This window comes from Lissotriton helveticus, chromosome 1_1 (assembly GCF_964261635.1).
Source record: "Lissotriton helveticus chromosome 1_1, aLisHel1.1, whole genome shotgun sequence".
Lineage (NCBI taxonomy): Eukaryota > Metazoa > Chordata > Amphibia > Caudata > Salamandridae > Lissotriton > Lissotriton helveticus.
This window is the reverse complement of record NC_136057.1, coordinates 1,080,274,066-1,080,297,893: the sequence shown is the minus strand read 5'-3', so window position 1 is coordinate 1,080,297,893 and position 23,828 is coordinate 1,080,274,066. Positions and strand designations below refer to the sequence as shown.

Sequence of the window (23,828 nt, the reverse complement as noted above, 5' to 3'; positions counted from 1 at the left end):
ATACATTAAAAGTTCATTTAAAAGAGGGGATAAGTAATGTCCGATATGGGTGAGAATGACAGGTGAAGTCTGCCAAGACATTATGCCAACGAGTGACCACAGACTGTGGGCCCCTCACAAAGTTTTTTTGCTACGTGATCCATAAATCTTACAAGGGCACAGTTTAGTTTAGTGTTCCTAGGATTGAAGCAAGCTAGGACTGCTGCCCTACATGTTCTAATAATTTTTGTATTCCAGAGGTGCTTGAAGAGGGCCCGTCTTTCAGTCAACAGCTTTGGGCAAAGACAAATGATGTGTATTAAGTCTTCTTTGTGCTCCCAGCAAAGTCGGCATGAGTCTCGTCCTTGCTCTCTTTTCCATTTTGGCAAATAACCCAACAAGTTAAAAACTCCCAGTCTCAATTTTTTAAAACTTAATTTTGTTCATGCAGTGAAGGATATGGTTAGATACTGCTGTGGGATCAACAGAGAATAGGATGCAGGGTCAGCCACCCGTGACTTCTTTTAGCTAGGCGTGCCTTGTCTTCGACTATTGAAAGTTGTTTGGTGCTTATTTTCGCCAGCCTTTTAAATTCCTTATGACTTGCGTGCATGCTCCAAAGGTCCTTTAGGCATAGGGTTTTTAGCCCTTTTAACCAGTAATCATGGCCTGTTTGCCATGTGTTCGATTGGAGGGTGGCCCACAAGTGATGTCCTAGGCTGGCTTCCTTTGACGACATAAGTTTGTGACAACACACAAGAAAAGTCATAGCCCTGGCAAGTGGTTGATGGCGAATTCCCAGTTCCAACCTGATTTGTGCCGGTGATGTTTGGGTTGGTAGCTTGAATACTGATCTATATATTTTTGTGATGATTTTGTCCGATTGGCCGCTGTCCAGACCTTTTAGGACTTCGCTACCATAGGTTAGAGTAGGGATGATTTTTGCCTGTGCGACCTGTATTGTTGGTGCGAAGGTTGGGCCTTGTAGTTTCTTCTGAATTGAACCAATTGCAAAAGCAAGTACAGCACCCTTCATTTTTTGTTCTTCTAAGTGGGATTTATATTTATCGTTGTTATTGAAAATAACTCTCAAATACTTATGGCTGTGTGATTCCACAATGCTTTCCATGTTCAAATTCCAAGACAGTTTTTTAGCTTTGCCTGGACGGACTGTCAAAATTTTCGTCGTCTTATTGTTGATTTGGAGCTCGTTCTTAATTCGTATTCAGAGGTCGCATCCAGGAGCCTTTGCATTCCAATATTTGTTTTGCTGAGGAGGACCACTTCATCAGCGTATAGAAGGTTTGACAGCAACAGGTCAGCCACTTTAAGAGCGTGAGAATTAACCTTGTTTATGGCGTCGGGAAGGTCAGTTATAAATAGATTAAAAAGTATTGGGGCCAGAACACAACCCTGCTTTAAGCCTTTTGTCGTCGGAATTGGGCGTGATAATCTCAAGCCGTCCCCGATCTTAATCCTGACCCATGTATCTTGATGTAGGAGTTGTATGGCTCTTAAGAGGTCAGGTGGAATATTGAGTCTGGACAGCTTCTGCCATAGCTTTGCTCTGTTCACATTATCAAAGGCCGCTTGAAAATCAATGAACCCCATATAGAGTGGGCAGGAGCTAAATTTTACTTGGTCAATCAGGCAGGAGAGGGTCATGAGATTTACTGAAGTGCCAGTGTTGATTGTAAAACCAGTCTGATTTGGAGGAATGACAGAGTTGTCGTCCGCCCATGCCCTAAGTGAGTTGAGGAGCAGACCCGCGAAGTACTTAGCCTCATTGTCGATAAGGGCAATGAGGCGATAGTTCCCAGGGGAATTTTTTTCTCCACCTTTAAAAATTGGTGCCAGAATCGATCCCCGCCAAGCAGGCAGTATGATGTTGTTGTGCAGGATTGAGTTAAATAAGGTGCATAACTTCTCAGCCCAGAAGGTAACATCTTCCTTTTACAAGGCGTGGGGGATTCCTCCTGGACCTGGTGCCCCGTCGTCCCGACCCTTTTTAATCAGTTTCCCAATTTCTGCCTTGTCGATAGTTGTTAGATCATTGCTATTATGAGTCAAAGGGCACTCGTTTGATAGTTCCATTTTTTGGTCTCCCTTAAGGCGTTCATTCATTAGGGGGTTTGTTGTGTTCTGGACTGTTACCCGATCAGCATCTTTTTGTGCCGCGTTGTCATCGGAGGGGGAACTCTGGTGTTCATTGAAGTGAAAATAGAGGAAATCAACCCACTCTGACTCCAGTATGCATGAAGAAGCGACTTTAGATGCGCGCCCGGATGCACTGTTAATTGTGCGCCAAAACCTGGCGGAGTTGTTTGTTTTGATGTCTTGCTGTAATTTGGCCCAAAACGAGTTCCATTGGTTTCTGCGCAGCTCGCTTTTGACTTTCTTAAGGTAGTTACGGGCCTCTCTCAATTTTGTTATTTTTGTGGGATCCGTTGGATCAGTTTTTAACGCTCGCCATGATCGATTAATGGATCTAGTTGCGGATTATATCACAGGATTCGAGCAAGACATTTGCCTAGTCTGAGGTATATGCCTTATTGGTTTCCCGTGTTTGTCGATTAATTCGGTTGCAAATACTGACCAGTTGGCAATTATGTCCTCCAGGCACCTGCTGTGACGCTCAATAGATTGTTTTGTCTCTGTTGCTATCTGTTGAAAATTACTGAAGGAGCATTTGATTCATTTTAGATTGATTGTAAAACTCTGAGATGGCAATGCCCTTTCTTCTTCAAGTTGCACGAGGCTGGTCATCAGTGATATCTCTTGGGGACAGTGGTCACTTTCTGTTCTGCTCCCAAGGCGGTAGCGTGTTATTTGGTGGAATAGTGAAAGGCTGACAAAAGTATAATCGATTAGTGAGGTACCCTTTTTTGATAAGTAGGAGAATCGGGGAGGCTTATCTAGGGGAAAACGCCCATTTAGAGCTCTGAGCCCCAAGTTTTCGAGGTTACCTTGTAGGGAACGTCCCTTTGGGTCGTCCTTGTGCCATCCTGGCCGGTCCTGCGGAGGTATCTCCCAGGTACTATCATGTGATTTGGTGACCTCATTTTTTTGTAGGTCTGACATTAACCACATATTAAAGTCACCTGTTAGTAAAATATCCGGATCATGAGATTCCGATTTCACTCTCCGTACTGTTGCTATAACTTCTTCTACAAAGGATTGCTTTGCAGCTGTGTTTGGACGGACGTAGGCGTTCATTAAGATCAGGGTCCCGCGTTCGCCTTTATTGGAAGCATAGGAGATTCCCACGCACTGGACACAATGTGATGAACCCAACATGTCCCAGGAGGAGACTGCGTTTTTCGTTGATATATAGATTGCTAAACCACCACTCCCTCTTCCTAAGCGATTCTGTTTATAAGCTGAAATATGGTGAGTTTTAAAACCTTCTATATGCTGCGGTTCAAAAAGCCATGTCTCTTGTAGTAGAAGTATCCCAAACTCCTGGAAGTAGGATATTGTGGCGTTGTCCTCCATGAACAGATCTTTAGAGGAGGCTTTTCATTTCGATGTTCCCTGTTCGACTGCCATCGTAAGAGTCGGGTTGTTTTCAGAGTGCCAGCCACCCATGACCATTTGCCAACCTCTTCCTGATCCCTAGTTGGTATAGTCCCGTCTTCTCTTGGTTTCCTCTATTTGTACTCAAGGCTGGGGGTTTTATTGCTTGCACCCCTGAGAACTGAGTACACAGCTCCCCTCTCTGCTCGTCTGTGTTTGTCGGCTTGACTTGCCTGCAGGACATGGGGATAACCCACTTCCCTACCCGGTTAAATCTGTATCCCCTATTGCTTAAAGGTGTCAGTTTGCCCTAAAATTGTATTCATTGCTTCTACGGAGCTCCAGGTGACCTTGGTGGTCTCATTAGTTTGGCATTGGCACGGTCCGATGAATTCAATCGATGTAATGTCTTGTGAGGTTATTACGTTTGACAGTCCTATTGCTTGTATCAATTTAATGATGTTTCCCCGGTTTAGGACGTCATGACTGCCTTTTGACTTATATTCTGGGTAGAAGAGGGTGAAGAGAGCATCCCCACTCAGTGATGTACTAGGCAGCCTTGGAGTTACCTCTATTTTTTTCCGCACTAGACATATGAACTACTTTTGTGATAGGGCCCGTGGAGTGAGCCTCGTTCAGCACCCTGTCAAGCCTTTCATTTATTTCCTGTCCCTCGGCCCCCTTGACACTTGCTGGGATTACACCCTGCCGCTTATTATCACAGCTTGTGGTGTCTACCTGTTTATAGTCGTAGCGCCTCCGAGTTGGATTGTTCTGTGGCGGGGGGATTGGCTCTGGGCCATTATGTTCTGCGTGATAAGTGTATTTGGAGGATCCATGTCGGTGATTGTTATGCTCTTTTGTCCCGCCTTGTACCCTTTTTTCAAGGGGGGCCATTATCGATGGAGCAGGGGAAGTGCCACTCATCATTTTTTCGCTATCTTGCGTGATTGGTTTTCTTCCCTTATAATTGTTGGTTTTTCTTCACTTAAGATTGTTGATTCAGAGACGTTTTTTAGATCGTCGTCGTCTGTGGCTACTGGACGTCTAAGAGTGTTAAACATAGGGTAGAGGCTTAGATCTTGTTCGCCACTTCTCGTTTTTTTACGTCCTTTCCGCTTCCTCTGCCTTTTCACGTTTCCCACGGAATCTTCCAGGTCTTGTTCAATTACGGCGGGAGGGGTGATTTTTTTCCTTGCTTGTGACCGGAGAGGGATTCAGTACACTCATACGGCAAGCTTGCCCGGATGGATCATGGGGTTGGGAGAAATTGGTTCCTTCGGCCCCCAATGGCCTTGAGTTTAGAACTGTATTTGTGTGCGGATCTTCACTTAGATCTCCCAAGTTTGCGTCACTGCCATTCCCAATGGTGGGTTTAACTTTTGATATTTCTTTTAGATCTACCACAAGCTTTTCCATTATCCCAGGGAGTGAGCTGAGTTTCTCCACTATTGGTGTACAGTCACAGCCTTGTTGCGAGTGGTCAGCCTTCTTGGGCCAGTCTGATCAAGCTGTTTAAGTTTGAGATCCTGTCGTCAATTTTGACGACGTACACGGCAAGTGTGTTTAGAAGGCTGATTTGGATGTCCATTTTGTCCGCTTGATAGGACATTGCATTGGCTGATTTTTGAAGAATGTCGAGGGCGATCGTCCATGCCTCCTCTTGTGAGTGGCCATCGCGTTTGTCCTGCCTGGGTGACGCTTGTGGCTGAGGGTGCTCAGAGATAATGTTCCATATGGGAGCGGCATTTTCTCCCACCTCTTTGACCCAAAGTGGGAGAATTCTTTCACGCCTCCATCTAGTTCCTCTGTAATTTCCTCTATATAATCAGCAGGCTCTAGTTCTCTCACTCTATGCTGTTCCTGTTTAGCTGTGTCGGTTTCACCCCCCCCCCCCCCCCCCCCCGAGAGAGGTAACAAATCCTTCCGTCCTCGAGGCCCCAGCACTATCCATTCCCAGATAGTTCGGGAGACCCCCATTTTGACTGCACGGGATGCTGAAGCTAGCTTCGTGTAGCATTCGATTTGGATCTTCTGAGTTGCTGATTTCCTCTCCAATTGATTCTATTTGGAGATCCAACGAGTCGTATACTGCATTGGTTTTGACTTGCTGGACTGAGATATCCTTAGTTACTTGGCTAACTCTAGCCTCAGCCGTATGTGCCACTGGCCAAGGCTTGCCGGTGACGGGGGCTGACATGTGGCTGCTTTGTGGAGTCCAAGTCGACCCGTTTACAGCAGAGCTGCCATTGATGATAGTCACTAGGGGGCTCGGAAGGCCCATTATATTCCTATTGCTTGAGAAAAACGCGGTTCCGGCATCTTTAAGAAAGCAAAATTTAGATGTTATCTTTGGTTGGTTACCGCAGGATTTAAGGGCTATCCTTTCAGGGGCCGTTTGAGTCATGCTTTCTATGTTATCAGAGTCATTCAACAGGAGGTTTGATGTCTGCTCAGAGTCCATAGTTGACTTTGCAGTTTTCCCTTTCCCTTTACTTTTCTTCTTCTTTTCTGGGCTCGATATTCTCACCCTGCCAGGTCTCATCTCAAGTGGACAGGGCTCAAAGTACAGGGAATGGGAATGGCAGAAATGGCAGAAAAGTGGAGCAGCACAGACCCCCTGCCACGGTCCTCCGCCACCCCTACTTTGGCCGGTACTTCGTCCACTTATCTCTGGCCACTTATCTCCGGCCACTTGTTGCAGAGCGCGGTGCACGGGTCCGTGCCGCACAGGACTGGGGCTGACGCGTTGCCACACAGGAGGCTTCGCAACACCTCATCACCTCACCCCTTCTCGCATCTCCGCAACAGCCCGTGATGCACAAAATAGTCTGCTGGGGCTGCTGGGACGGTGTAGACGGTGTGGATGATGTGGCAATGTCCGTAGGCGCGCAGCTTAGAGAGCTATAGGTCTAGATGCAGCTTGCGACAGAACGCAGCAAAGCGCCACCGCAGCCGCTGGGCAGACGTTGCAATCCTACCTCCACATCCTCTTCTTTTAGCGTGCACACGTGGACAGGAGCCCAGAGGCCGACTTCTGATGAACCAGACTTCCCCACACCGGGGGAGCTTCAGCACCGCTCTCCTTCCCAGCTCTCAACCCGCTCCCGCCCTGCACCGCTCAACAGCCTCTCACGGGGCTCCAGCTACTGGCAACAGCAGCAGGGCCAGCAGGGCATAAGAGTGAGAGCGTGAGGGCGTGGGGGGCTCAATACTCTGGAAATCCGGTAGAGCAGGCGATGTGCAGGTCGCGGCAGCACGGGAAAGCACGGGGAAACACAGAAATCCGTCTGCCCGAAAATCCGAGAACCCGGCAATCCAGCAAGCCAGCAAAACCAGAAACGCTCACAGCGGCTCCCCAGCTCCTGCTCTGCTCTCGAATCCACGGAGCAGCCCAGCTCAGATCTAAGTGAATCAACATAGCAGTACCACCATTGTCTAACTGATGCCTCAGATTTTGAGTGACTTCGATAAGAGCTGACTCTGTGCCATAGCCTGCTCTAAAGTCTGATTGCGAGGGGTGGAGCAGTTCATTTAGTTCGTATGCAGAGTGAGCTGTTTATTGACTTGTTTTCCAGAACTTTGGCCAGTAGGCAAGAGAGAGATTGGCCTATAATTAGACCAGGTGAAAGGATCAAGATTTGGCTTCGTCTCAATAACTGCATCACATTCCACAAACCCACCATACCCTTCAGCTCCGTCGGACTTCTACTTGCAATCATTGCCCGCATACGCAGATCTGACAGCCACGCCTTCTCGTACATCACTAACAAAGACTGGAACGAGCTGCTGCTACACATTAGAGCTGCTTCTTCCATACTAGAATCCTGAAAGAAGCTGGAGACTTGGCTTTTCGAATAGGTCCCTCTGGCCTGACCAAGCTGCCCCTGCTTAAGCGCCAGGATACAATCCCAGTTGACAGTGCTCCTCAAATGCGCATAACGCAATCTAGCGTGGACAATTGGGGGCCTCAGTTGACGCTCTTTGTGAATGGATATAAAGTGAGCATGTATTAAGAGTAAAAAGGACAAAGTAATATGCTACTGTTTAGCATATTGCTTTACCTTTTACAAACCAAATTTCGAAAAGCTTTCTACTTCCCATTTAATGTAGATTTTTATGTTTGATAATTCAATAAAATATTAATTTGTGTATTTGTTCTTTCAATATTTGTTTTAACTGTTTGGAGGTTCAGATTGCTGAATTTGCGTGGGCTGGGGCAGTACATAAGTTGTAATAGAATGAGTGTCCGTGCCCAAAGCTCTGCTCAGAAACCCGCTGCCTGTGATCTAAATGCCAGCGCACCCAATACCAAGGCTGCATAGTATTACATCGAAAGTATGGTTCTTCCATCCACTATCACAACCCGTTTATCGCACTCGTGCAGATTTGTGCTTTCTCCCTTTACCATGCTTTTTCCGGCTTTCTATTCCCACTACTTTCCCATTTGTCTGCTGTTCTCTCTCTTGCTTGTGATCAATGTCTGATGAGGAAAATTAAGTTCTGGTCCCCAAAGTTAGTGCAGGTGGGCTCCACCGGCTGAAATGAAAAACTGGACTTCCGTGCCCGGCTACCAGTATTGACTTAGTGGGGGTCCCCAAAAGTCAAATGGTTAAGAAACCCTGCCATGAGCTATTACAATAGGATCATCAGTCCACATGTACCAGATCGACGTGAGCTTTGAGAAGCCGACTGTTGACTGTATTGGTAGATATAACAGATGATGTCTCTGTTTGAGTGCCTTTTATTAGAATGTATGCAGGAAATAGAACTACCTGTACCCACTTTTCTGCCATACCCTCTGAATGTAAAACTCTGTCGAACCAGTTATAGTGCACTTTCTAGAAGCTCTTCATTTCAGACTTGCAAGCTTTGAAATTCGTAACTGGGATTATGTTTTTGTATGCAGAGCCCATCAGCAGATGTTTAAACCAAATCAGTGCTACTGCATCGTAAGGCCAGCGGTCACAGGTTCTGTTGCCACCCTGCTATGGCATCACCTCGTAATAGGGACGTACATCTATGGTCCACAGTAGTTTAGTCTGCCGGTCCTGCTTGAGCTTGCCCCACATCGGCATGCAGGGGGAGGCAGCGCTGCGTAAACCTGGTAGGATAATGACTGCTCTCCTTCATTCGAAATCCTGCTTGGGTTTGGACATACGAGTCCTTGCTGATCCCAAGAGTCCTAGCTCTTGCGAGTGTTGGGCACCAGGGCATTGGTTACCACCTAACATACCTGTTCCTGCTAAGGTTTGGCCATTATGGCGTTGGCCATGTCCTACCATTATATTTCTTATCAAAGTTTGGGCACTAGAAGCAAGACTGTCGCCTCACAATCTATTTGCTGCCAGCTTTTGTATACGGTGGTCCTGACGATCTACTAACATGCCAGTTCCTATTATCACATCTAAAGTTCAGGGAAAGCTCTAAAGGCCCTGTAATTTGCTCATTCCTCCCGAAATAGGTTACCCTGTTCGAAAATATTTTCAATCAAAGCACAGGATCTGTTTCAGTGCCATGATACTTTTGTCATGATTTACTGGGCTTTAGAAGAAACCATCAAATCTATACATTCTTAACGAAGTGTGGGGCTAGGCATGTTTGCCACAGCCTCAGGACTGCACCTCAATGCCTATCGTCAAGCACTTTGTCCCATTGCCTACCCTCAAAGCACTTATTTGCATCATTGTCGCTCTCCTTTGTATTGTTTACAGTATTCTACGTATACATTTAGTGTGCTTTTGCGTGTTTACAGATTATTTCCTTCATGAAAATAGTTTTATTTAAATGGGTAGACTTGGTGTATATGAGCATTCATGTTAAACCACCATAGTGTTAGAACATGTTTTGCAAATTGTACTAAGGGCCTTATTACAACTTTGGTGGTCTTCCAATGGGACCACCACCGAGGTGACCCCAGGAAGACCGTCAAGGCTGTGGTGAGCCCACCAACCAGATTATGAGTTTAATCCAGGGTGGGTGGGCGGCGGCAGTGGTCTTGTGGCGATCCCACCGCCACACTCATAATATGGGTGGTGGTGGTCAGAACGCACAGGACCGCCGTACTCCTAATAAGGCATGAAGTCTAGATTTTAAGAAGCAAACATGAGCCAATGAAGTAAAGGCAGAGGGAAGTGGACTTTAAGACCTTTGGCGGGATTTCTGTTTAGTCATCAGATCACGTTGCTGAAAATAGTTTTATTATTAAAAGGTCTCCAATTAATAAACTGCATGAGTAAACATAAGCAGTTAACGTTGGTGTTGCTCACTCTTTGGTCCCAGGCACTTAAAAATATTTATTTCAGCATGAACCTTCTTTCTGTGCAAGCATCTGAACTGTTGAATACTAATGTTTATCAGGTCCGTCAGCTTGAAAATTGAACCTTCTGATTAGACCACATCATCTGAAGCTCCTCAGCAGTCGGGTCATAACACATTTATAAAGCGGTCTCTGGCACAGTCTTCCCTGGTGCCTGATGAATGCTGCAGTACTGTGCTTTGTAGAATAACCATGTGAACCTAAGAAACCTAGAGTTTCTCTCCACACAACGCCTGATCCATTATACACTCTGGGTTGCATTGACCACTCATCATTGTAGTGTAGTTCCTATTATCCCAATAGGCTCTGCGCATTGGAATAATACCTTCAATAGTATAGGCCTAGACCAGACGTTAACTAGGTCTTCTATTGTCGATATTAGACTTAAAGTTTTGGGTTTGCCAGCTAGCTCAGAGTTCACTAGAAACTTTCTCGAATAGGCAAGGAGGAGTTGAACCTCCCTGGATAGACAAGAAGGGATTTAGTTTCAGACAACCATAGAACATGACAACTTTGCTCTCCCCTAATCAAGAGTGTATCTCTAGAGTCGTGTGAAAACAAAAGACAACTTATTTTACTCAGTCAGTACGTGCATTTTTAGTCTCACCAGATTGTAGAGAAAAGGAAGAGACGGGCGTGTTCAATAAAAAGATGTTATTTATTGATCAGTCTCTTTTCTCATACAAGAGAAATGGATCGATATTATCGCAATACTTATGGTTAAGTAAAGTGCATACAATAAAAGCAGAAGTATAAAATAATACTGTAAAAACATTTATATGGTTTCTAAGCCATAAGGTGGTTTAAAATGGATAAAATAGATACATACACATATACATTTGACTAATCGTACTCAACTGGTGTTTCTAACTACGCCTACCCCGGTGTACCTGACCTAAGCCTAATACGTGGGCGGGAATAGAAAGTAGCAGTTTAAGTTAAGTTTGTTTTGCCAAGTGACTGACTCAAGAATTCTCTGCAAGGGGTTATTCAGTTCTGTACCTTGAATCTAGGATGAATGAGGGATGGTATCTCTCGTCTCTGGTCTCGATATTCCAGGCTGCCCGCGAGGGCTACCCGGAAGCGCCGGAGCTGGATTTCTCGGCAGGAGAAAGCAGCGTCTCGTTCTCAGCGCGTCAGGAAGGCGGGGCTGCGCCAGCGGGGTCGGGTCTGCTCTGGGCTTCGGCAAGTCTGGCTGCTCCGATCTCGTCACCACCGCGTGTGTTTGCTTAAGGCAATACCGGTAATATTTATACCTGTAAGGTGCCGAGATTGACGTAAGGATGGACATAGATACGTCAATAAGGATGTCATACGACTTGGTCGTTAGCACATTCTTTTGCTGAAGTTCTCGATGAAATCAAAACAATGGCCGCAGGGTTTTTCCCAGGTTGTCATAGGTTTGATTTGTTTTGAGAACTCTGTATGCCTTATCAGGGGCTGGAGGAATATCGCTTGTCTAATTAGATGGCAAGCGTTATGACCTAATCAGATAACACGTTCCTGTGCCGTAGTGTGGCTTAATCAGATAACGGTTTCTGCATCATGGGATGGCTGCTAGTTAACTTGTTAACCAGAACAGGGTCAGGAATAGGGGGATCGATACAGAACCTATAAGAATACATCACACCCACTCCACGCTAACTATGGCCATGTTTACGAATCTAGGCATAGTAAAACATACTGTAGAGTATTGTGTATACCTTACCACCCCAAAATACATATAATGCATTTCGAATAATGTAATGTAATAATGTAATATACGGAAAAAAATATTCACATGTACTATATGCACTCAAGCTGTAGAATAATGCTAAAGTAATCACGCATATGTATACATTATTGCTAATTGGTATATGAGAATTTACACATGAAATGGCTCTTAATACAGAAGAAAAAGGTTCGAGACCATTTCATCACAGAATAAAAATAATTATGAACATACCAGCGGGCAGCTAATGTCTATAAAGTTTCTAAAAATAGAAATTTTAGTTCTCTAAGAATAGTTCTTACTTTAAGCAGAAGGTAAGTGTCCCGAAAAATCGTAAAAATATTTTGGGGCTGCTGAAAAAATCGCTGTCCGTGAACTGGAGGGAAAATTGTTCATGTTATTTTGCTATTAAGTTGAAGGCCAAATTCAGGGTGTTGGGAACGCCGTGTGCTAGCTTGCTAAAAAGTCTCTATTTCTGCTCTGGTGAGAACATCATATCATTTAGACTGTCGAAAAAGCTGTCAACAGCTTCCTGGGAGAGTTCCACTAACTCGGAAAAAGGTGTAACCATGCATTCGTGCGCATGATTGTCTCCATTGATGTTTTGATTAGTATTGCTGACAGAAGGTCGTACCTGATCGATGCTGCTTTCATCTTGAACTCCACTACCCCTTAATCGTAGTGGTGAAGTTTCCATGAATGCCGTCATCAGGATTGGCAGCCGTTGAGGGCAGCACAAAGCATGAGCCTTTATCGGACCCAACAATGTTTCTGCATCCATAGGCGCATCCGATTGTAGCGTCAGACAGGTGTCCAACACGCATTCTTCTCCGCACAGCAGGCACCTTAATACAGGTAAAACACATCGATGCCACATTGGTCGAAATGAAAGAAACCAAGTCATGTTCAGGTCTCTAAGCCGGGATAGTCCCAGGATTTTTGATATCCGGTCCCGGTATCCAATGGCTCGGATTGTTTCTTCCCTTGTCGCAGGTGTTTTGTCTGTGACATGGTTTGCCATAACGAAATATTAGGACCAGGAATAGGATTCCTGCAATTAGTCCCAAAATGAGGGGAAGTCCGCCAAAAATCGAATGGACGAAATCTGGAAAAATACCCAGTATGGCTTTGAATGGTGTTAATGCCATCGAAAATACTGTCTTAAATACCTTTGAAACTCCACTGGTATCAGAAATATTTAAGATTTCATTCAGGATTTCCGCGAAATGTATGGGGGAATTAGTTGATAACAATGAGTGAATCTCTGCAGTCGTCCTTGCGACTAGGAGATCATACGTTTCTTTTGATGACGTGAGTCTGGTCGGCGTCTGAAGAAGCACTGTTTTCATTCTGCTTAAAGTATCTATTCGAATAGCAAATCAGCAAATGAGCTTGGTTTTACAAAGTCACTCAACGAGATCTTAATCTGGTGTGGATATTTCAGGATCTCAACCGGACCATAAATTTCGTAGTCAGTATTGTCCCATGCTACCCCACCCGGTAAAGGATTGGCTGTGAAGTTGACTGAAGTAAGTTCTCTTTTCTCGACGTGTGAAGATGTGTGTGGCTTGAGGATCAAGTTGATTTTCTGACTTGCTGTGTCCATTTTAGCATATTTTCCCTCAATGAAGCGTCCCAAAGTTAGTACCATGATGAGCCAAAGTATGAGGATAAATGCACCAAAGCCCACCCAAAATTCAATCCATGGAGAAATCAGATAGGTTTCTTTCAGTTGTTTCAAAAGATCTTTAGCTTTATCTTTAAAGGTTTTTGTTGATGGCTGTGTTTTTGATTCACTTAGGTCTTCAGAGGAATCATCGAAGTTTATGAAGTAGCCGGATGCAGTTCTGTCAATTGTTCCAATTGCTTCAGGATTACTGTTTCTTGCATATTCGTTTGTTACTTCATTGTAGGTTGGTGTGTCTCTACTAAATGTTTTTATTTGGGTTTTCAGAGGTTTAAGTTCCAATGCATTGTTGCATAGTCCTTGTTGTTCTTCTGTAGGCGTTTCGAATGTGATTAGCCTCTTAGTTTGGACCTCTGTATTAGTAGCAAATCTTGGTGTTCTACTACTTATCGGGAGTCCACTTGGCCTACTGTTTGTTATCGGCCACATGATTGTGGTTTTACCAGGTCGATGGATACAACTCGGTTCTCCTTTTTACCAGCAAGCGGCGGTAGTACAACTGATCTTGTCCCGTTGATAGACAAGACAGGAACTGCTTTTCTGTAAGAAGGCCCAAATTCCTTCTTTACCGCGATCTTTTCTCTGACTAGATCCCCGACTTTTGGAATCCAGACAGGTCTTGCTGGGACAGGGGGTGGTTCTTCAGTGGTTGTTGGCTGCTGTTTCAACTTTATGTTGCTCAGGTCTTTTCTTGTTTTGTTTAAGTCCTGCAAAATAGCCAAACAATCTTTGATATCAAAGCTTTTTTCCTTTACCACTGAAGTCTGACTGTCAAGATCTAAGATTAACATCCTAGTTCCAAACAATAATTCGTACGGACTGAATCCTTTCAGAGAATTTCTTGGCAGGTTATTTAGACTACGTTGGACACTTATTAGATGTTTGACCCACCCAGCTCCCGAACCTAATATCCTTTCTGTTATAGATAGCTTTATGCCTTGGTTTTTTCTTTACACCATCCCGTATCCCTCAGGAAGGAAGTGAGAAGAATCCCGCATCGCTATGCTCATTTGGCCGTGCTTCCCCACAAGCTTGAGGGCTAAAGTGAAAACATTGGTCAAACGTAGCATGCTCCTAGCGTATATGCCATTTAGACTCGCAAATCTTTGTATAACAGTCCAGACGTCAGCTGAGTGCTGGGGATCTACATTATAAGTGGAAACTAGCCTGTATATGTTAATCGGACGCTTTGCTTTTTACTGTTGATCCTTTCTGGAGTGAAACGCCACGGTAGTATACCGTTTCTCTCGCCACTGCGATCTCTGTTGCAGTCCGGGCATTTTTTTACAAAAATGTGATGCTGCAGGCTTATGCCTGGCCACCAGTACACTGATTGTAGTTCTTCCAGAGAATCTTTTAGTTTGAGGTGTCTGAGACCCTCGCCCATATGTGCGTCTGCAATTAACAAAGTTCTCCTGTCCATGTTTGGAATTACTCTATCCCCCACTCCAGGGATTCGAGCAAAAGGGACGGAGTTTGCATCGATTATGTATGTATACTTGAGTGGATAGTTGATCGGTAGCGCTGAGCAGTCGCCTTTTGATGACGTTTTTACCGCCAGCACTGTTTAACCGTCAATGTATTTCATTGTACGCTTTTTTCTAGCTACGGAAGCCGATTTAGTTGCTACCGCTGTGGCTGTCTTAGCCAATGAATTCCCTGCAACGTGAACGCCATCACGCTGATGACTCAGTGAGTGTGTCACGTGAGTCTTTGGTAGTTCTTTTTGTAACAGAACTATTTGTTCCCAAAGCAGTTTTTGCTTTATTGTTGCACCTGTGTCATCTTTGTAACCGTTTTGAATCAATTTCTGCAAATCGTTGTTATATGATTTGACGCAGTAATATGAATCGGACACTATAAGTGTGGGGAATTCTCGATCGGTATTTTCAAGCGCCATCTTGAATGCTAGCAGTTCAGCTCGCTGAGATGTACAGTCTCCCAGAGATTGTGTTTTGGTGATAGCTGGTTTAAATTTTCCTTCGTGCCAGCGACCTTTAACAATCGCGCACGCAGCACTGTAAGCTTGTTTACCCCCCACTGCGGGTTGTGCTGATCCGTCTGTATATATTATACAGCTGTAATGATCTAGAGGCAGAATTTCGGTCGGCGGAGGACATTCGAATTCGTATTGGAGAAATTCTTGTGTTTTTAAATTGGGATCAAATTCGTATACCACGTCTGTTGCAGCAAGAGAATTAGCCCACTGTATCCACCTTGGATGTAGTGCTTTAGCATTCGGAATGCTTGCCTTTGTTACCGCCTCCAAGGCTGGTATCGGTGTCACGATTATTATTCGTTTACCTTGTGCCAGGGCTCGTTCTTTTGCTATAGCTGTCTGTGTTGCAGTAAGAATTTTTTCCGTTGGGCTAAATTTCATTTCAGCTTTAGTGTATAAGTGTGATTTGAATGCAATTGGTACCTTTTCTCTCTCGTTAGAGGTCAGGTATGTGAATCCGCATCTTCCTGGGATGACTCTAATCACAAGATTGCGTGTGTTATCACGTGTTTCTAATTTTGTTTTAATTAACATGTCTGTTTGTAAGGATCTCAATTTCTGTGTGTTTTTGAGTCCAATTTCTTCTTTTAAAATCTGGTTTTATTAGATCATAAAGGGGCTTGACCCTTTCTGCGTAATTTGCAATGTATGTTCTTCCGAAATTTAGGAAGCCTAGAATTGACTGTAAGTTTTTTAGTGTTCTAGGTGCTTGGAGTACGGCACATTTCTCTAGGAAATTGTCAGCCAGGCTTTTGCCTTCACTTGATAATTCATATCCTAAGAACAGGACTGTTAGATGGGCAATTCTAGATTTTTTAAAGTTGAATTTGTAACCCTCTGCTGCGAACCCAAGTATTATGGTGTTCACTCTCTTCAAGTGAGTATCCAAGTCATCATCTGTTAGGTATATGTCGTCGACATACGATAATGCTTCGTCATCATATGTTTGTAGTAACTCTGTTACTCTTGCTGAGAATAATCCTGGGCTGTTCTTGAACCCTTGGGGTAACCGACAGAATTGTTTTTGTGCGCCATTTATTGAGAACGCGGACAAATATCTGCTCTCTGGTGCTATATTTTGACAAAAGAATCCATTAGAGATGTCTAATGTTTTGTATTTTTTGCGCACTATGTTATTCATTAGCGCTGCATTATGCGAGTTTTGCACTGCAAAAGTTTTGCAACATGAGTTAAGGTGTCTGTAATCCAAAACTAGACGATATGAATTGTCAGGGTTGTTCATTTGTGAGGTGCAAGTTTCAATCACCCCCTGGTATTCTAATTGGTCTAGTATTTCTTTTACCTGTTTTTTAGCTTCTTGCTTAATTGGGTACTGTCTTTGTGCAGTAGGTTGTGATTTTAACTGGATTTTTATATAAAGCAGGAGCTTGAGCTACTGCCCACTTTCTGGCAAGTGTGTATTTTTTATGAATTGGGATATGATTTGAGAAGGCAGGCATAATTATTTCTTCGCCATGAGGGCAGTCCCTGACAAACTCTGGTGGCCAGTCTTTTTCAGCTAGAAGTATGTCATAGCCCTTGGAGAGATTATCTCAAAATAGTCCCCTTATTTTTCTAGTCTTATCCCCTTCTATACGTAAAGTTATTTCATATATTTTGTGAGGTTTGTAAACTCTGGTGTCTGCAGTTTCCACTTGAAGATATTCATTCGTGTCCACTGTCTCCAGATGATTCATAAGGACTTTGCGAGCTATGCTCACTTCTGCTGCGCTGTCTAGCATTGTCTGAGCCCATTCTCCGTTTTTCAGTTGTGTCCTCAGTATTCTCTGCATTGTTAACTACTTTAATACTGGCTACCTTCTTTTTTGGAAATTGTAATTTCTTATTTGGATGAGCAGGTTCCTTGTCTTTGGACTTGACGTGCCCTTCCCTGGGTTCCGATCGTCCTCTTCTTTCCAATTTCTGCGAGGAAGTCTGAAAAGATTGAGAGGGACGTGTATCAAAATCTTGATATCTATCCGGTTTCTTTATATTATCCCTATTTCTAAGGTTGTATTTTTTCACAGAGGGCTCACTTTGGGGAGACTTGGGTCCTTGGTCCGGAGATCTTTCTCTCCGCCGAGGAGACCTTCCTCTGGACTGGAATCTCTTTTCTTTTGGATTGGATTGTTTGTTTCCATCCCAGTTCTTCTTTTGACTGTTTAGATGATTTTTAAGAAATATTTTTTCAGGACTTTCAATCAGTTGGGGTTTTACTGGTATTCCACCTAAACTATCTCTACCTAGTTCCTCATAGGATTTTTCTATAATTCTGGCAATTTCAGCTGGTTGGTCTGCTATATCTGTTTCTTTTAACCTTTGGCGGATCGCCACGTTTGCTGCTTCTCCCTTTATATTGGCTAGTAATATAGCCGAGACCTGCTTGAAGTCTTTCAGTAATTTCATACCAAGAGTTAAAGCGGGTTCTGGACCGTATTCGTCTTGAATTTGTTTTAGCACATCTGGTATTACCGAAATGGATGGAACACCATGCGTTTTTGTATAGATGGAAGCAAAGACTGTACCCCAAGTGTCACAGTCCTCCACGTGTGGTGCGATTCCCATTGGAAGACAGATAGTCAGAATCCTGTGTTTATCCACAGGGGTGGTGTCTGGAAACACCGCCTCTATTTGGGTGATTTTTTGTGCTAACCAGAATGGTATTTGTTCCCTTTTAGCTGGTACTTTACCTAGGCAGGACTGTATGTTCTGTGGTGTAATTTTATTTGTGTTCCCCTGATGAGGAGTCAGCTGTGGAATTTTAATTGCTGGTTGGATTGTTGAAGTCCACATTACATATTGGACTAATTGTCTATGTACTTTTATTAATTGTTTTAGTTGTATTAGAAGATCTGCTGCAGACATTCTTTCGATGTCTGGATGTGGTGTGTATCCGGCTAGGACCGGCCACGTTGCTCCTGGTCTACCTAATGGACCGAGCCTGGTGATGTGATTGTTGTGTTTTAGGGCGCCATTAAACAAGAGCAGGTGCTCTTGAAATTTAAGTGGTACTTCCACCTCCTCGAAAGGAGTGTACTCTTCAGGAGTTTCCTCTGTTTTGTAATGGTGGAAGTGCTTTGTTACAGCGTTTGCTGCTGGAAAGTTTATCCATGAATAGAATACCTCTGTCTGCCGATATTCGTGTGCCTCTATTACGAATATGACTGTGCCACCTCTAGGTGTCAGTCCATTTTCTATAAGTTTTAAAGTTATAGATTTCCTTATGTTGACCGGGATGAGTATTAAATCCGGGTCTGCTTCTTGCATAGTATTATCAGCTGCTACGAGTTCAGCTGCTACTCTAGCTATCTCTCTTTCTTCTTCAGTGTCTGACATTCTACTGTCAGGAAGGTTATTTTGTTTGTTTGCCGATCAGGTTTCTTATGGGAACAAAGATTAGATGCACAATATTTTGGAACAGTGTATCCTTCAACGTTGACTATACCAAGAACCATACATAGGAGTTTCCTCCTGCGAGGTTTGGCGGATATGACCTTTCACCCACTCCAGACGTCTTTGGAGTATTATGGGAAAAAAGGGGTCTGAGTGAAAAAGCACGACTGAGTTACTCTAATGTCTTGCGTTAGTTTTATCGCCTTTCCAAACGTTGGGCGCCATGTAGTGTAGTTCCTATTATCCCAATAGGCTCTGCGCATTGGAATAATACCTTCAATAGTATAGGCCTAGACCAGACGTTACCTAGGTCTTCTATTGTCGATATTAGACTTAAAGTTTTGGGTTTGCCAGCTAGCTCAGAGTTCACTAGAAACTTTCTCGAATAGGCAAGGAGGAGTTGAACTTCCCTGATTAGACAAGAAGGGATTTAGTTTCTGACAACCATAGAACATGACAACTTTGCTCTCCCCTAATCAAGAGTGTATCTCTAGAGTCGTGTGAAAACAAAAGACAACTTATTTTACTCAGTCAGTACGTGCATTCTTAGTCTCACCAGATTGTAGAGAAAAGGAAGAGACGGGCGTGTTCAATAAAAGATGTTATTAATTGATCAGTCTCTTTTCTCATACAAGAGAAATGGATCGATATTATCGCAATACTTATGGTTAAGTAAAGTGCATACAATAAAAGCAGAAGTATAAAATAATACTGTAAAAACATTTATATGGTTTCTAAGCCATGAGGTGGTTTAAAATGGATAAAATAGATACATACACATATACATTTGACTAATCGTACTCAACTGGTGTTTCTAACTACGCCTACCCCGGTGTACCTGACCTAAGCCTAATACGTGGGCGGGAATAGAAAGTAGCAGTTTAAGTTAAGTTTGTTTTGCCAAGTGACTGACTCAAGAATTCTCTGCAAGGGGTTATTCAGTTCTGTACCTTTAATCTAGGATGAATGAGGGATGGTATCTCTCGTCTCTGGTCTCGATACTCCAGGCTGCCTGCGAGGGCTACCCGGAAGCGCCGGAGCTGGATTTCTCGGCAGGAGAAAGCAGCGTCTCGTTCTCAGCGCGTCAGGAAGGCGGGGCTGCGCCAGCGGGCGCTGCTCTGCTCTGGGCTTCGGCAAGTCTGGCTGCTCCGATCTCGTCACCACCGCGTGTGTTTGCTTAAGGCAATACCGGTAATATTTATACCTGTAAGGTGCCGAGATTGACGTAAGGATGGACATAGATACGTCAATAAGGATGTCATACGACTTGGTCGTTAGCACATTCTTTTGCTGAAGTTCTCGATGAAATCAAAACAATGGCCGCAGGGTTTTCATAGGTTTGATTTGTTTTGAGAACTCCGTATGCCTTATCAGGGGCTGGAGGAATATCGCTTGTCTAATTAGATGGCAAGCGTTATGACCTAATCAGATAACACGTTCCTGTGCCGTAGTGTGGCTTAATCAGATAACGGTTTCTGCATCATGGGATGGCTGCTAGTTAACTTGTTAACCAGAACAGGGTCAGGAATAGGGGGATCGATACAGAACCTATAAGAATACATCACATCATAATACCCTTGAATTGTCTAGCTAAGTGCTAGATTTTGGGGGTGGGCTGGGCGATCTACTGGATCTTTCCCTCATGCATTTTGCAGATTATTACTTTCGCTGAGCATCTACAAAGGGAGAGGTTCTATGTATGTTCCCTTCAGCAATAGTGTTCCACAATGTACAACAGCCATAGGGGGTTGATTGATGAAACCAGGCATGGATTCCAGCCATAGACCTAGTTGTTTGTACTGGTTGCACCCTCCACATAAAATAGGTGTCTTGGATGGGGTAGTGACTCCTCTCAACATGGTAAATTCAGGGTGGGCCCCTAACTCCCCAAACATGGTAGTAAGCCTCAGTAAGGCAATCTTTTCCGAAGGGCTGTGAAACTCAGGCAGGTTGGATTTTCGTGAGGTGGAATGAACATCTACCAGAAAGAGCATAACTACCTGTCCAAAATGTCAGCAACAAAATTAGATGGTAGCAAAAATAGATAGTATAGCCTTCCACTCTGTGCCTACTATACCAGTCGGCTCCACTAGTTACATAAGGGAGAGCTGTTTGTGATGGTGTTACATGCATTTGGTTTCTTTGTTAGCTTACAGTTTATTCTTGTGGCGCCCTCTTTACGTGTGTTTTTTCTTGTGTCTGAGGTGTATATGTTTAAAATGTTCTTACTATTTGTTTCTGATGTGAAGCTTACTCAAAATTATGAATGCTGAATCCCCTCTGACTGCTGTCGACTTCATGCCTGATGGAAATGGACTAACAATTGGGTCTATTTGTGGAAAAATTTACCAGTATGACTTGAGGAATCTGCCTTGCTTAATAAACACAGCTGTTGCTCACAAATCATCAGTAAGAAGCATCCAGTTTCAACATGGCTGTACCCTTGGAAAGGTGAGCACCTAAGAGTGGTTTTTCAATACAATGTATAAAACACATTTTGGTCTATTTATGTCCTACACTTAAATACTGTGTTTGGGCTCGGTGTACTTACAATCCGTTTTGTGCCTTACGTGGATTATTGAACCATCACAGAGAGTACTTTATCTTATCTCATTGATCATTGATACAAGATTATGAAGTGACTTTTTTGTGCAATTCTGACATGGTTTATGGTTGAGCTAGGTTAAGGCTGGGGTGTGCCTTGCGGGTCATCCTTTAATATCTGAGAAAGTGCTGAAGCAGAACTGATAAACTAGATGTGATGTCTTTCCTTTCTATTATTCCGAGATCCACTTCTGAGAGATATATATTTGTATATACATTCCTTCTACTCTCTCCCACACTCTCTCTCTCTCTCTCCCCCCCTCCTTGGCACCTGCTATCCAACTGTATTGAAGACTCCAAGTAGATGTTTTTGCAAGTCGGTGAGATTTGATGTCATTGTCCGTAAACTGTCATACGATTAGGAAGCCGGACGTCCAGTTAATATTTTGTACAGATATGCAATAATTGTAATAATGATTATATTCTGGCATTATACTGGCTACCTAGCCTTGTGTATGCTGAGGACTTCTGCTTTAGTGCATTGAAAAGATAGAATGGTGTGAAGCCAATCCTATAGAATGAAGAGGTTAAAAGTAAGGATGTAGAAAGACGAGCAGCAGGGGAGAACAACCATTAGCCATCGTTATCTTACACTGCACTAAATGGGATATTGTATTTAAGTTTAATTGAAAGTTTCACATCTACAAATTACTTCAAACTTTGCAAGCTTCACAGCCTTTGAAGAAGTTGGAAAGTATAAATCGTGAAAATCTCTGCAAAAATACCCCATTAATTCTTCTACCATACATTTTAGGGAAATTGTTCTGCAAGCTGAGGTTCGTATGACTTTATATTTCACGTGCCTCGAATTACAAGAACCTGATTGTGAACAATAAAGATGTTAAGTTAATAACAATAGATTGCCTGACACGCTTTCAATGTATTTTCATGTAATAACAAATTGAATTGCTGGTGCCTGTATGCTATAGTAGAGATGCTTTGCTGAGATTCTGAGGTCGAGATTCTGAGGTCAAGATTCTATCTAGCTTCCAGGAAAGGGAACTTGTACAGAGATTAAAGGAAGTGGTCTTTTGATTTTCATTTAAAAATTTTCTTTTGACTGCATTGTTTTGATTTGGGGAATAGGTAACTGGTTTTGGGAAACTAAAGAAATGTGTCTAGATTTTGAAATCTGTGGGCGTGTATTTCATTCCCATGTTTTCACAAACTATGTGCAGGGGGATTAAAAGTTAAATGTATCCACACTTTAAAAGTTCTATTTTTGCGAAAATGTTGTTTATGCTGACCCTGGTTAAGGATGCTGAGACACTGAATGTAAAACTATGAACCCTGTGTTACTTATTTATATATATATTTTATATTTGAATGGCACAACACATAGACTATTAGACCATTTTATTTGAAAATCCGCAACAAAAAATATAATCCCTGCTTCCCCGAGTCTGTACCTATAGTAGTATCTATGCTGTAGAATAGTGCATAGTAATAGGATCTGGGATTTGGACATGCAACTAAGGTTTTAATATGTCAAACAAATACCCAGGCACACAACAATACAGTATATAACAGTGTGTCAGTATGGACACATATACTTTTCCGATAAGTAAGCCAGAAGAAAATGCAATAGGTTTCATGTATAGTTTGGAAACAGTGTGGTCTTTTAATTTCTCAAGCAAGCCAGCCGACACGTGTTTCGTCGCATGTGGAACAATTGTTCCGCGACTCATCAGGGCTGGGAAAGGATACAAGGGAGAATGATAATACATGTACCATGATGTATACACTTGTTGTCCAAAAGAATGAAAAGTGACTTTCGGTCATACAGAAGTTGCTAAAAGTGGAAACCGAAACCGAAAAAACCCTCTATTGAGAGTCCAAGTGCACAAAGAGATTTCTGTGTGGGTAATGATGGTGGATGAGGTTTGGAAAAGACACAAGTTAACACAAGAAGGAGAATTATTCATAGGCGTGTCCTAGGTGTTAAAAGTGTGAGAGTCTGTAAAGCATGCTTGTGCTCTGTGATGGGTGCAGGGGACACTATAAATGATATTTGAGGATCTGAATTTATCATACCTGTGTCCGAAGCGAATTATATAATGGGTAGTCTGTAAGAAAGGGAAGAAGAAGTAGAGAAAAGGTAGGAGTGAAAACCGTGCCCGTATTGTAAAAAATGGAGAGGGTGGAAAATAAAAGCGGAATGGCGCTCACCGCTCATCTGGTGATAATTCCAACCCGGCCGGGCTCGAGACTACAGAACTCAGCTTCACGCTGTATTAAAAATGAATCTAGATGAAAGAAAAAGATGCACAAAAAAAGGGAGAAAGTGTAAATTTCCTGCTGTCTAGTAATGGGTTCCTCTGTTCACATATAAACTGTACTGATACTCAGGACAGGTAGCGTCACCGGAAATTAAGAAAACATGTAAGTGGTTCTAAGGACGTCTCCAATCACGTGCAAAACCTGAACGGTGTAACAGGCGAATGCCCAATAGTGACTCAGAGTAGATGCTGGAAAAATAATGTGAGAAAACACGGGTTCATGAGATATATCTCGAACCTGCGAGTGCCATATCCTGTGAAATTGTGTGTGAAACATTAATTACAAACGAGGATTACCAGTAGCGGCAATTTTGCTTGCCAGACTACGCGGGATTGAATGG

The 23,828-nt window shown here is 43.3% G+C and overlaps 1 protein-coding gene across 1 annotated transcript in view; it reads left to right on the top strand.

The window, feature by feature from the left end:
• LOC144821249 (protein NEDD1-like) overlaps positions 1-23,828 on the top strand; it is a 478,128-nt gene that overhangs the window by 219,798 nt on the left and 234,502 nt on the right. The window contains exon 7 of the mRNA XM_078678026.1: positions 20,854-21,055. Within this exon, the coding sequence (XP_078534152.1) occupies positions 20,854-21,055 (202 nt within the window). The remainder of the gene's footprint in view (positions 1-20,853; positions 21,056-23,828) is intronic.